General features: G+C 38.5%; 1 protein-coding gene across 1 annotated transcript; it reads right to left on the bottom strand.

Moving 5' to 3' along the window:
• Positions 1-562: 562 nt before the first annotated feature.
• F5Z01DRAFT_693664 (uncharacterized protein) lies at positions 563-2,135 on the bottom strand (the record flags this gene model as incomplete). The annotated part of the gene is made up of 2 exons (XM_046266223.1): positions 1,190-2,135; positions 563-1,134 (listed from the first exon to the last, which is right to left on the bottom strand). Exons 1-2 carry the CDS (start codon positions 2,031-2,033, stop codon positions 563-565), a joined length of 1,416 nt encoding a protein of 471 aa, XP_046114619.1. The 5' UTR covers positions 2,034-2,135.
• Positions 2,136-15,569: the final 13,434 nt, after the last annotated feature.

The raw sequence follows: 15,569 nt of genomic DNA, 5'->3' as shown, positions 1-15,569 counted from the left end.
TTTATAGTAGGGAGGGGCCGAAGGGGCGGGGGTTCACCGTTTATCGGAGTGGCCTCACGTGACGACCACACGGAAGGTTGATTATGAGGATTCTTAAGCACGTATGTCAGCGGGCTATAAGGATGGACACCCTCGCGGATGATGCCGGGTTAGGTATCAAGACATTTGTTGGAAAAAGACGGGCCGCCCGAACTGAGCCTGTGTCAAAGCGATCCTCTGCACAAGTCAGCTGGGACCGTCCAGGGCACGTATTTGTCACATCTGAACACCTCGAATTGTGCAGGCGATATGACAACTTGAACCTTGGGACCTTTGCCACAACCAATACATTGATATGCCACGTATGCTGCTCAGGTTCCCACAGCGGACGACCTGTCAGAGAAGAGGTTTGTCCATGGGGAAAGACCAAGCAAGAGCAGATATGTCAACCCTCTCTCCGCCACTCCAGGGCTTTGTACAGGGCACGTAATGTTTTCTTATACGTTTCGCCCCGAACACGAGTTGATCGTTGGAGGCAATCTTCCATCAAGGCAAGGGATTCTTTCCGCCTCCCAAGGTCTCGCTATGTGCAAGCGAGATGGCACATGGACGAAAGCGTATCGCAGTGGTCGAAGCCAAACATCGCCTGGAAACCCTGAATTACCGGAACCTGTAATTCCTCGGCGTCTTCTAATTGATCCTGTTTCCAACACGTTAACGCTACCTGATCTATGATCGACAGCGTGTAGGAATGGTTGAGCCCGTGCTCGGCCCGATAAACCTGCAGCACTTCATTCCCTAGACTCTCGGTCTCTTCAAGTCGAAACAAATACAAGTAGACGAGCGCCAGTCGACCCATACTAGCTAGTGTCTCGGGGTGTTCAGCCCCGAGCTTCGCCCGACAATCCTGCAGTACTTCCATCGCCAGCCACTTGGCGTCTTCGAGTTGACCCTGTACCAAGTATGACATTGGTAGACTAGACTTGGTACTTAGTGTGAGGGGATGATGGGCTCCATACGTCCCCGTGTACAGCATAATTTCTTCTACCATGAGCTTCCCACCCTCTTTGAATCGATCTTGTTGGTGATGTGCAGCTGCTAGGAAACTGGTATAGGCTGGTAAGTTAGGATTCTTGTTCTGCAAGACTCTCTGCCCTGGTGTGATTGCCCGTTATGAGCATAAACACGGACATGAGAGTGAGGAGCTTACTCTGGTTACTCAGATCGGGTGCTGTTGCTACCTCGTGAGCCGCCAAGTTTTCGACATGAGGCAGTAGCTGTTGACAGTCGCTCTCGGTTTCAGGGTTTGTCAGGGGAAAGTGTTCGGCCGCTAGTTGCAAGAAGAGACTGCTCCAGCGATGCTGCTCTCCCAACGTCGCGACCCATGCGCGTGTACAGAACTGCACGAGAGAGTGCATCTGGTAAAGCCCGGCGGCAACCGGGGAAACAAGTGAGTGACCGTAGAGCATATCCAGGTCGTCTTCCCTATGGATTGCTTTACTTTCCGCGTCGTCTGGGGCAGACGAGTCGTCGCCCTGGCCCTGGCCTGTCAATTGATGGACGCGACTATAGCCATGCAGCATGCGCTCGGGAATGTTCTGCGGCTGGAACTGGCTCATCAGCGCCAGTAGATTTGTGGCTGTGGCAGATTCCTTTTGGAGTTGTGCAAACGTCACCTGCCAGGTGATAAGAACAGAGTTCGACACGCCGTCGTACCGCCCATGGTCGCCCTTGCTGGTCTGTAAAAGATTCTTCCTGCAATCTGGCTCTGGTAAAACTGTTTGAGGTAGAATTCGACGGTGATGCGCCGGCGATGGATGTAGGCGGCGGCCTGGGAGATGGCCAGTGGTATGCAGTCTAGAGCGTCGACGAGCTCGAGCTCGAGCCCTCTTTTGCAGACTTGCTCGTCTGTGGCTGTGTGCCAAGCCGGTTCTGAAGGAGACGATGCGCCTGCTCTCGGTCCATTGTTGGTATCTTATAGATGTACTTGCAACCGTGTCCTGTGAGCTTCTCTGCGGCGTCCAGACTGCGGGCTGCGATAAGAAGTTTTCCATGGTCGCAACGCTTAAGTCTACGATAACTTATTGTACTTAGATCACAAACCGACTTCAGTCTGTCTACCTAGTAGCTAGTCTGACCCGAACGTCACATTCTCGTAGATGCTCGGACGGAGCAGTCTCGAGACGGCTATAATTAGTGAAAAATAGTGGAGTGCTGAAGTACCGCGAAAATTAAAGCTGCCACACCTGTTTGCTTACTATGTTCACCCTTGTAGCGCCTAGTCCCACTTCTCTAAAATACATATATCTTCACGCCTAACTTTCGAAACTACTCTTAGCTTAATTTAGTTCCCTAATTTCTATTATATATATAAAAGAAGCCTCTTATTACTCTAGTATTATCTTCTCTAACCTATTCTTATTATGCCTATCTATCGGTTTCTAATCGCTAGCCTTAATATTCGCTATAATCTATCCTAGGTAACGTATTTAGTAAGGTTACTCGCTTTACTATACCTGCGATACTACTTAATAAAACTAATAATTTTCCTCTCTACTTTTATTACTAATATAATATTATATTAATTAGTAATATTATTAAAGAGTAATACTCTTCTAGGCGCAGGGTAAGTGAATCGCAATAATCCGGGAACCCTTTAGGGTAGGCATAGTAATAGGTAAAGAACTTAGTAAATAAATAACTTAATTAGGAACTATCTAGTAGTAAATAAAGGCCTATATTTAAAGGCGTGAGGGCGCTATAATACCTTATAAAAGAGTGGGTTAAACCGAACTTAGTAGAAGGTTATAGAAAGTTTAATTTATAATAGCGAGTATAGTAATACTAGCCTTCGAATATTATAGAAAGCAATAAAAGCACTATATTTATAAGCGCTATAGACCCCTATAATAAGTCCTAAATAAATCCCTATAAGGGTTCTATAAGAGGGCCTTATAAGGTACTTAATTAAGGGATTAGTCCCTTATTATTACGGTTCTACCCGTTACTAGCGGCTAAGTACGAGACCTAGCCCGGTCGACCTAGATATGTAACGCGTGCCCGCGGAGATATATAGACTTTATAGAGTCTTTATAAGAAAGGGGGACTATAAATCCCCCCTTCCTTCTCTTTTCCTACCTTATTATTAAATAAACTTAATTTAAGTTATTAAGTTATTCTAACTAGGCCTAGCCTATAATATATTTAATAATTAATCTAACGACGTAGTATATTTATATAGTACGAGCTACGATATCCGACGAATAGAATTTCGAAGTACCTTTATAAGTAACTATATAAATCGCCGAATAATTAAATACCTCGCTTCGACCGATATAAGAGTAAATCGCCGCGCTCTCGTAATTTATCTATAGTAACTTTATAACGCTAGCCTTTTCCTAAGCCCCTAAATAAGATATACTTAAGCACTTTATACCCGTCCTTTTTATTATTATTAATATAGCGCTTAATAAGGCTCCTTAAGCTAATATCCCGGCCGAGGTATTTCTTAAGCGAAAGCCCGGCGGTTATTTTATAAAAAAGCTATTAATAAACCCCGCGAAATTCTTAAGTAATATTAAAGACTATAATTTATAGAAAGCCTAGATAAAAGATAAGCTCGAGTTAGATTAAGATTACTTCGATTTATAGTAAGAACGCTAATACTTTATTAATAATTACCTAAATATTAATATATAATATATCGTATAGGCTTACTATAAGGTAAGGGAATAAGCTAACTAAGACCCCTATATATTCTTAGCCTACCTCGATCGATATTACGCCGACCCGAACTAAGGCGTATATACTATAGAAACCCTACGGAACCTTAAGTAAAGTAAGATATAGTCCTTCGCGGCTTTCTTACTTAAGTTCGAGCGTATTTTAGCTAAGGCTAGAGGTAGCCTCTAGACTAATAACGCCCGCCTTATATTCCTATCGGGTGCGATTAATTAGCGACTCTATAATATACTTATTCTTATAAACCTCCTTAATGACTATAGCGAGTAAGTTACGAGGGTATAAAGCGTAGCTTAAAAGCTCGAAAGCGCCGATAGGGGCTCGAAGATATAATTCCTTTATAAGAGGGTTATATTAAAGATTAACCGCGCGTATACTACTCGTAATAATAATAGCGATATTATTACGACCCAGCATGCGACCGCATGCGCCTCTCACGTGCACCCCACTTTTTCCTCCAATCATACCACCACGCATGAAGTATGGCTCGCGACCTCACCGTGAGCCTACGCTCCAATATCAACGCATGGCTCACTAGATCACGACGCTCCCGTGAGCCCTCACTTTCACAAACTAGTATATAGGAAGCTACGCTTCACCATAGTCAGTCTTTACCTAGCTCCTTAGCTATTAATACAATTATCTACGCAAGATCCACTATCTCGCATATAGACTATGACCCGACCGCTTAAGTTAACGATATCCTAGTATACTTAGTTTAAACCCGACTTCTATTCTATCTACCCGGTAGCTAGTCTAGACCCGAACGTCATATATTGATAGCTCTTATTCAGTGCACTACCGTGTCAAGTACTTAAGCAATACGATACTATAGCCGATATAGAGAATAACAATGTTAGGGACCTTAGCGAGACGATTAAGCCCAAGTTACCTAGACCGTTCGATAGCAACCTAGGATAACTAAACGGGTTCTTAACTTAGCTTAAGATGTACTATCGACTATTCCTTACTAAGCTCGCCGATAACATAGATAAGATCCTTTACGCAGGAATATGTCTCACCGGCACGGCCTTGGCGTGGTTCGAACCACGCATAAGGGATTTCATAGAGACTGCGGCCAACCTCTAAGACGACGAAACTCAAGCTATATTCGCAAGCTTCGAAGGTTTCGAGAACACTATCAAGGACGTCTTCGGGAATATAGATAAGAACCGGGTTAATATTAAGACCTTACGAACCCTAAAGTAAACGGGATCTGCTACGGACTACGTATTAAAGTTTCGATAACTATCCAGCAGACTCGGATAGGACGACGAACCCCTTATAACCTACTTCTTCAATAGTCTAAAGTTAGAGGTCTAGGAGTAACTCTACGATAAAGACATACCTAAGTCCCTCACGGAGTATATCACGAACGCAATCAGGATCGATAACCGACTATACCTAAAGCGCAAAATATTAGGAAAAGGGAGGAATATAAATCAATCGTACCTAAACTTTAGAAACAATAGCAACGGGGGACGTCGCTACTAGCCAAACCAAGGACGCCCCCGATAGCAGAATATAGTATAGGCATATACGACAAACCCAGGACCCATAGACCTAGACGCCATATAACGATAACTCGCCGCGATAGACAATAACAAGAAAAACTTAACCTACTACAACTACGGCAAGCCAGGTTATTAGAAGCGCGAATGCCGCTCACTAAAGAAGGGGCGAGGCTAGGGCTGGAGACTAGTACCTAAAGGTAAGCCGAAGTAACTAAATATAACTAGGTCCGGCTACGATACGAAGTACCCAAGCTAGTCTGAGGTGCTATGCCCTAACTAAGCAGCTAACACGGAAAAAATACTAAAGAAGGTCAACAAGCAACCCATAAACTAACTAGTGGCGCACGAAGCCCTATACTAGTTAGGATACTATGATAACAACTGCTATACCTATAAAGGCGGTAAGGAAGAATCGGGATGGTTTCTAAAAGCCCCGAAGGCAAGGACCCTTACTATTATATAGAAAATCACCATAACCCCTGAGGATAGCGATAATTCGGGAAGCGATATAACCAATACCCTGGACTACGAAGAAGAACTACTACAGAAGAAAAGGATACTCGAGACTAACCTGCTGCACGGACGAGCAACCCCACGAGAATGGATAAAAGCAGCGATAGATCGATACGACCCCCTGCCGCAAGGAGAAGACCTCTAGATAGTTATCCCCGCTTAGACACTAGACGGAGGAATTAACTAGGTAATAGACCGAAGAATAGTCTTAGGAGACGACCCACGTATACACCTAGATACGCTAAAATACTGCGAACTCTCATGGATCTCTTATATATACCACTTTTACAGAATATATATACCTAACAAAAGAAGGCATTAAGTCTACCTAATTAGGGGACTAGCCACCCGCGTTATTAACGACCTATACGAAAAGCATAAAGCGAAGTTCTACGAATATATACACGTAGAACCTAGCATAGGATATATGATACTAAGGTAGTTAGCAAAATGCCCCGAAGCATGCGCACGAGACTAGAAAACGTGGCGCGGATATTAGTTAGTGGACTATCCACGACACGCTAAGGCAAAGGTGTTCGATTAGCACAGAACCAGGGAATAAAAGGAGACAGAAGAGCTCCGGCGATACGAGAATACCGCAAAGGCATTGCTCGGTATTAAGATAGTTAAGAGCAAGGAATACGCCTTAAGCTACGGATAAGGGTGCAAGGGATACGAGAAGCACCCTAACGGCATAAGATTACCGTTCGACCTTACCGAACAAGCGGATCGAGACTATATTAGTAAAGGAAAGACAAACCACGAAAGATATACTAGAGCGAAGGAAACGCTATACCTACGACATAGGATCGAGGCACGAGAATACCTTATTCCGCAGGGAAAAGCATACACGCAGTGTATTACACACAGGCATTTCGAAGGATACACACTAGACTACGGAGTCTACTGCTACGGGTGTATATATTACCTATACGAAGAAGAAGGAAAACGATATCCCTCGATATACCTAGAGTCGTACGATAGTAGCTACGTATACGACCCTAAGGACAATAATATCGATATAGAATACTACCCGTTAAAAAACTATTAACGTCGCCTATAGAAAGGGCATAGGACGACGAAGGAAACCCAAAGACCCTCTGCTCCGTGGAGATAGACGGAGGACAAAAAACGGTTTTAGAAGTCTAGATTAATAGATATTGCTTACGAATACTATTAGATAGTGGGGTAATAGGTAACTATATCTCACTAGCAGTAGTTAACCGACATATACTGCCATAGAATTATAAGACTCGGGTATATAAGCTTTTTAATATTAAAGGATAAAGTTTCGATTACAATAGTAGAACCATCGACCGCGAGACCGATTATCTCGACGCAACGATACAAGGACACTATAAGATAATCGTCTTCGATATTATAGACTTATATAAATACGATATAATACTAGGTCACCTATAATTAACGAGAAGTAATCCGGTAGTCGATTAGCGCACTGGCTAGTTAGCGTGGATAGACACGATAACGCGACGATCACTATTTAACTAGAAAGAAGCGAATATTCGCGACGACTTAGCCTCTAAAGGATCTTCACCGAAGGACACAAGCGAGCCGAAGCAGGCAAAAGCCGCAGTACTAACCGAGAAGGCTATACAACCGGGTATACGATATAAATAAGGAAAACGAATCCTCGCTAATATTATACAAAAGATATTTAAAGCAAACCAAGCCCTATAAGAAGAAAGAAAAAAGAAACCTATAATAGAAAAAGAACGAATAAAGAATATACCGCTAGAATACCGAAAGTATAGTAGGTTATTTAAGGAAACCCTCGAAACAGGTATTCCATAATATAGTTAGTAGGATCACGAAATCTATCTTAAAACTAGAACCTCGACTAAGTTCCATAAACTCTATAACCTTAACGAGAAGTAACTTAAAATATTACGAGAATATATCGACGAAATACTTAAGAAAGGCTATATTCGAACCTCTACCTCGGAAGCAGGATATCCCGTTATATTCGTGCTAAAAAAGAATAGGAAGCTACGACTAGTCGTGGACTATCGGCAGCTCAACGATATTACGATCAAAGATAGGACACCCCTGCCGCTTATTAACGAGCTTAAGGACAGACTTCACGGTAAGAACTAGTTCACCGCTCTTGACCTAAAAGGAGCCTACAACCTAATCCGCATGAAGAAAGGAGACGAATAGAAGATAGCTTTTCGCACCAAGTTCGGTCTATTCGAGTATTTAGTAATACTATTTAGCCTCACCAATACTCTAGCTACCTTCTAACGAATAATTAATAACGTACTCAGGGAGTACCTAGATATCTTCGTTATAGTATACCTAGAAGATATTCTAATCTTCTCGGAAAACCTTAAAGAATATAAGAAATACGTCCACTAGGTACTGAAAATACTTTAAGATACGAACCTCTTAGTTAACCTAGAAAAGAGCGCGTTTTATATATAAGAAACCGTCTTCCTCGGATACACGATCCGACTAAACGAAATCCTAATAGAATAAACAAAGATCAATATAGTCAAAGAATAGCCTATGCTAATAACGCTTAAGGAAGTACAAGCGTTCGTGGGATTTACGAACTATTATCGACGCTTTATACGCGACTTTACGAAAATCGCAGCACTACTCACGGGACTTACTAAGGGAAAAGGAGAATTTAAGTAGGAAACGGAGTAATAAAGGGCATTCGAAGGATTGCGAGACACTATACTATTAAATATAGTACTTACAACCTATAACCCCAGAAGACCACTCGAATTAGAAATAGACGCATCGGACTACGCTATAGGAGCACAAATCGGTTAACGAGACGACGATAGTAACGTACGACTAATTATATTCTTCTCGAAGAAACTCTACGGCGCGGAACTAAACTACCCTATTTACGACAAGGAATTCCTAGTAATTTTCGCAGCTATTAAGGAATTCAAGCACTATATGCTAGGGACGAAGTTCACCACCAAAGTTTACACCGATCACTAAAACATCTCCTATTTCGCGATAATACAAGAACTTAGCGCACGATAAACAAGATACGCTGAATTCTTAGCCGATTACGATATTAAAATTATCCATCGGAAAGGTTCGGAAAATAGCAGAGTAGATATACTTAGCCGCCGACTAGACTACGACACCGAAGTACTAAAAGCCAAGGGCTAGATACTTTAATAAAATAACAAAGGAAACTACGTACAAATAGTACTTAACTTTCTTATATTTAGAGTGGAAGCAGATACCACATACTACGATAAAATACTAGAATAGGTATTAAAATATAAAAAAGAAATACCTAACGACTGCGCGATAGAAATAGGAAAAGGACCCACTAGGAATAGACTACTCTAGATACCACCGCCACTACGCGATAAAATCTTAATTAATATTTATACGTATCCCACGGCAGGACATCAAGGAGTTAGAAAGACTCTTAAACGAATACGACGAACGTACGACTACCAAGGAATTAAGGTAGACGTCGCACGTATCGTCGGACAATGTGAAGATTGTGCGCGTAGTAAGGCTATACGGCATAAGCCATACGGAGAATTAAAGCCACTACTAGTGCCTTTAAAGCCATAGGAATCGATAGCCTTCGATTATATTACGAAGCTACCCAAATCCAAGGAACTAGGATCCAACGTCGAATACGATAGTATATTCGTTATCACGGACCGGATAAGCAAATTTAGATATTTCTTACTATACTAAGAAGTAACGGATATAGAAACACTCGCATACATAATGCTCAAACACATCGTGGCTAACCACGGCCTTCCGGAAGAAATCATTTCGGATCGAGGAACGATATTCACCTCGAAGTTCTAGCAAGTATTAATAGCTTAGCTTGGGACTAAACATAAGCTTAGTATAGCTTACTACCCACAAACGGATAGACAGATAGAAAGATTAAATCAGATATTAGAATAGTACTTACGGTGCTATATTAGCTATAAGCAAGACGATTAGGTCTCGAAGTTACTACTCGCCCAACTCGCCTATAATAGCGCACCTACGGAATCAACTAAAATCTCACTATTTTACGCGAACTATAGATACGAACCCGAGTTCGGTAACAAAACACTAAGGGATGGACCTCTTGCTAAAAAAGCCATGCTTAAAGTAGATTAATTACGCTCACTATATAAACACATAAAGAAATAGCTCGAATTCGTACGTACACGAATATCGAAGTACTATAATTAGAAAAGATCGAAGGGACCGATCTTTCGGAGGGGAGATATAGTCTACCTACTACGCAAAAATTTCACAATAACTCGACCTTCACCGAAGCTCGATCACAAAAAACTTAGACTATTTAAAATTAACGAAGTTATCTTAGACACTAACTACAAACTTTTACTACCCTTAAGTATAAGGATATACCTAGTTTTTTATATTTCACTACTCAAAAAGGCACCGTAAAACGCAAAAACAAACTACGAACCAGAAGTTCTCGAAGAACTCTACGAACTAGAACGGATACTCGACAAACAAACTATCGACGGAGAAGTTAAGTACCTTATTAAATAGAAGGGCTATACAAACAACGAAAATACATAGGAACCCGCTAAACATCTCAAGGATTGTCGGCACCTCGTGAAGAACTACCACTAGCAGCTCTAGCTCTAGATAAAAGGACTACGTCTATAAAATCATCACCTAAACCCAAGGACGACCAGTTAGGATTATTAGGAAGACCCAAGAACCTTAGGTTATTCTTAATCTAGTGCTTATAACTATCCAAAATAGGAATAGCTTTAGCGGGAGCTATAGACCCCGAGTCATCCCGCTTATCCTCCTTAAGACCGGCTAAACCACGGCGAACGGAGTCGTTAATACGCTCTTTTATGCGTCGGCGAATCTTCCGTATCCGCGTCAAACGACTAATAGCGGTCGCGAGCTTAGTTTAAAGACAAAGGAGAGCCTCTTTAGCTTTCTCTTCGTCCTTCTCAAGCTTCTTACGCTATTCAAGCAAACGATTCACTAAAGAAGGTTAGGAAAAAGAGCAAGAAAAGAATAAATATATATATAAAGACGCTATAAACGTCCCGTCGTAAGGACGACCGCGACGAACATACTCGCTATATTTCGAAGACCTATTATTAAAACGATAAGGCTTCTGATTCTTGAAATAATAGGTGCACGGCATGTCTGCGTTAGCACCGTCACAAGCAATAGCGTAAGCAAGCTTCAGGCGTTCGCGAGTCTTTCGAGCAACGTTAGAAGAGCGACTAGACATAGCGTTAGTATATATAAGAAATAATAAAGGAGAAGGAATTAATAAGACTCACGAGTATAGACTAACGATTGGTTTTGATTAATTCTAGGGATAGAATCTCGGGAGGGGAGATATCATATTACGACCTAGTATACGACCGTATGCGCCTCTCACGTACACCCTACTTTTTCCTCTAATCATACCACCACGCATAAAGTATAGCTCGCGACCTTACCGTGAGCCTACGCTCTAATATCAACGCATGGCTTACTAAATCACGACGCTCCCGTGAGCCCTTACTTTCATAAACTAGTATATAGGAAGCTACGCTTTACTATAGTTAGTCTCTACCTAGCTCCTTAGCTATTAATATAATTGTCTACGCAAGATCCACTATCTCGCACATAGACTATAACCCGACCGCTCAAGTCAACGACATCCTAGTGTACTCAGTTTAAACCCGACTTCTATTCTATCTACCCGGTAGCTAGTCTAGACCCGAACGTCACAGATATCCGAATAAATAATATTAATCGCTTATTATAGCGGGGTAGCCGCGCTTCCGAGGGTTAGCCGCGGAAGCTTATCTCGTGCTAATCCTACGGCTAAGAGGGCTATATTAAGTAAGAGTATCCCTCTCCTAAGGTAATAAAGATTTCGTAAGATACTTATAGCGATAGCGAAGATAACGAAGAGCTTAACGCTACGGTAGGAAATATATAGCCCCGAAGTAAAGTTAGGTATCGGGGCTTATAAGAGCTAAGATTATTTATTAAAAAAGGTTTAAGAGTTTATTAAATAATTCTTTATTAAATATATAAGTATAAATAAATAGCGTTTATATTACGAAGGCCTTAATAAACTCTAGCTATAATTATTATATAATTATAAATAAAGACCTTATAATAAGACTTAGCCTCCCGCTAATAAAAAAGTATTCTTATTTTTTAAGGGGATACTCTAAAGAAATAAAGTAAGGAAAAAATAATAAGGTTATAATATTAATAATAAAGATCTATAGCTTTAAAAAAGAAATCTTTACTTATATAATACTAGGTCTTAGCTAAGACTTATTTCTAAGTAACCTATAGATAGTATATAATAAGACTAACTATAACGCTAGGAGAAAATAACTCTAGTATAGCTATATAAGGCTAATAATTTACTTAATTAAAGAGTAAGAACCTTATAGAATATAAGTAATATAAGTAGCGAAACTTATATCGGGGAGTATCTTCGTAGCGGAATATTAATAAATATAATAATATAAGCTAAGGGACCTAGCTATTAACGCGATCTCGTTAAAAGATATAAAGGATATATTTATACCGAAGACGCTAATAAACTATAAGGACTTCGTACCGGCCGATATCTTACGAGATTTCCTAAAGTTATTCTCGCTAAATCACGCGATAAAGCTACCCTTATACTAACTAAGTATAGACTATAAAATATACTTAATACGGGATAATAATAAGAATAAAGCGCCCTTACCGTAGGGATTACTTTATAAGATATCGAGAGAGGAACTCTTAATACTATAGAAAATACTTTAAGACTTACTTAATAAGGGTTTTATATAAGCTAATAACTCCCCCGCGTTAATACTAGTATTTTTTATAAAAAAGCTAAGTAATAGAATCCGATTTTATTATAATTATTAAATATTAAACGCGATTACGAAAAAGGATAAATACTTATTCTTATTAATCTCGGAGATACTCTATAGCTTATTTATAATAAAGTAATTTACGAAGCTTAATATAATAACCGCTTTTTATAAGATTTAGATAGCCTAAGGTTACGAGGAGAAAATAGTATTCCGAATAAGATATAAATTATTTAAATAAACTATATACCCGTTCGGGCTAAGTAGCGCCCCCGTTATATTTTAGCGGCAAATTAATAATATCCTCTAAAAGTTCTTAGGGGACTTTATAACTATATATATCGACGATATCTTAATTTACTTAAATAAATCGAAGAACGACTACTTTACGAAAGTATAGCGAGTACTTAAGGCGCTTATTAATATAAGGCTATTATTAAACCCTAAGAAAAGCGCGTTTATTATAAAAAAAGTAAATTACCTTAGCTATATAATAAAAGCCGAGAAAAGAGTATTTTATAACTTAGAGAAACTATAAGCTATACGCGAATAAAAAGCGCTTACGATAATAAAAAGAGTATAAAGCTTCTTAAGCTTTATAAATTATTACCGCGGCTTTATAAATTATTTCTTCGATATAGCGATCTTATTAATAATACTTATAAAAAAAAGAGTTCTTTTTATTTAATTAAAAAAAAAATATAATATTCTTAGAATTAAAGTATAAGCTTTATAAAGCCTTAGTTTTTTAATACTTCGATACTAAGCGAGAGACTTAGCTAAAAACCGACTTATTAAGATAGGTTATAAGAGCGACCTTAATTTAATTAAACTTATAAAGGAACCGCCGCGCTATTATATATAACTCGAAAAAGCTATCGCTAGCTAAGTATAATTATAAGATTTATAATAAGGAACTCTTAGTTATTATATATAGCTTAAGAGTATAGAGGGCGGAGCTAAGAAACTATAAGTCCTTTACGATACTTACGGACTATAAGAACTTTATATATTTCCTTACGAAGTAATAGCTTAAGGAGAGGTAAATACGCTAAGCTATAGAGCTTTAAGAATATAATTTCTAGCTATACTATCGCCTAGGGTATAAAGCTATTACGCCCGATATATTAAGTCGCTATAAATAAAATATTCCCGCGGGAGAAAATAATCCTCGTACGCTTAGCTATTTTTAAGAAATATTTCCTAGAGGCTCGTTATTAAAGAGCCCGTTTATATAAATACTAAGGAGTATCGAAGATACTAGCCCTTCGTTACTCGCGGAGGGAATTAATATCTTCTCCGCCGATAAAGCCTTAACGAACCTCTAGGATAAAACTATCTACTAAGATAAGGTTTATTAGATAATATATTAAGTAATATTATAACGAGAGTATTACTTCCCCGCTCGCTTAGGACTTAAGGTTTAGATCGTAGAATACTAAATTAATTCTAGCTAGCGATTATTATTCTAAGATAAGATTTAAGTTCTTAAGGGCGCTCCTAAGGATAATATAAATAATATAAATAAGCTATATAATTAATTAATATAAAAGATTTATAAGGCTTTATTAATTAACTACCTTAGATAAGATATTACTTACGAAGTAATAGCGAGGAAGTTCTTTTAATTAAGTATAATAAAGCTTATATATAGGTTTATTATAGTATACGATACTTATAGCCGGAATTATATTTAAAGAAAGGTAAAGTAAGGCCTCCTTAAGCCCTTACTTATCCTAAAGCGATTATATAATAACTTTATAATAAACTTTATTATAAGCTTACTTAAGTTAGGTTTAAATAAGGCGTAATACCTTTAGGTTATTACGGATAAGCTAACGAAAGTAATTACGCTTAAGGTAATAAGTAATATAACTACCGAGGTATATATATAGCGTTTCTTTATATATTATTACCGGTATTACGGGATACCGATATTTATCGTTAATAATAAAGGGATAAATTAAACTAAAAGATTCTAAAAAAGCCTTTACTAACTTATAAGGGTTATATAGCGACTAAGTACCGCTTATTACCCTTAGATAGATAAGATCTTAGAGAGGAATAACTAAAAGATCTAAGTATATTTTTATTATTATATCGATTAAGCTTAATTAAATTAGTCGGACTAACTACCCGTAGCGATATTAGCGCTTAATAATAAGAAAAATATTATTATAATAATTAGCCTTTTTTTCTACGAATATAGCTAGGAATTATTAGCGATTTAAGTATTAGATAATAAGGTAAGTAAGCTATAGAATTCCCCCGAGCTTATTATAAAGGACTTTATCTCCTAGCTAAGAAAAGTAATAAACTTTATATAAATAACTATCGCTACCGCGTAATAACGCGCCGAGGACGTAGCTAACTCGCACTAGCGACTTACCGAATAATTCGAGGTAAGTAATAAGGTATAGTTAAAAATAGCGAATTATTATATAGCGAGACCGAGTAAGAAGCTCGACGCCCTATATTATAAATATAAAGTTACTAAGGTTATTAGCCCCTGAATAATTAAGCTTAGCGTTCCTTTTATAATCTACCCGCGCTTTTATATTAATTAATTATAGAGGGCGGGCTTAAGTCTAATAACTAGTTAATAAACTAACGATACTTAATTTCTTACGATCTTAATTAATAAATAATAAGAATAGCTAATTAAATATATCCTTTATATATAAATTAAGTAATAAGGCCGCGGGTTATAGAGGGAATACTTAGTAAAATAAAAACGCTATTCTAAATTAACCTAAGAGCTATTAATAAGTATTAAAGATATAGCCGCGCTTAATAAATTTAAGGAAATTTATAAATCTATAGATTTTTATAATAATCCTAGCTAAATTATAGCGAGGTCGTAATAAATATATAGGCTTTTTACCTTAAATATAATTAATTTTATAATATTTATACTTAACTTATAAGCGGGGGGGGGGGGGGGGGGGGGGGGGGTTTTTTTTTTTATTATATATAAATAAAAATTAATAAGAGTAAAATT

This window comes from Emericellopsis atlantica (genome assembly GCF_019669845.1).
Source record: "Emericellopsis atlantica unplaced genomic scaffold F5Z01scaffold_33, whole genome shotgun sequence".
Classification (NCBI taxonomy): domain Eukaryota; kingdom Fungi; phylum Ascomycota; class Sordariomycetes; order Hypocreales; family Bionectriaceae; genus Emericellopsis; species Emericellopsis atlantica.
This window is presented reverse-complemented; position numbering and strand designations above follow the sequence as displayed.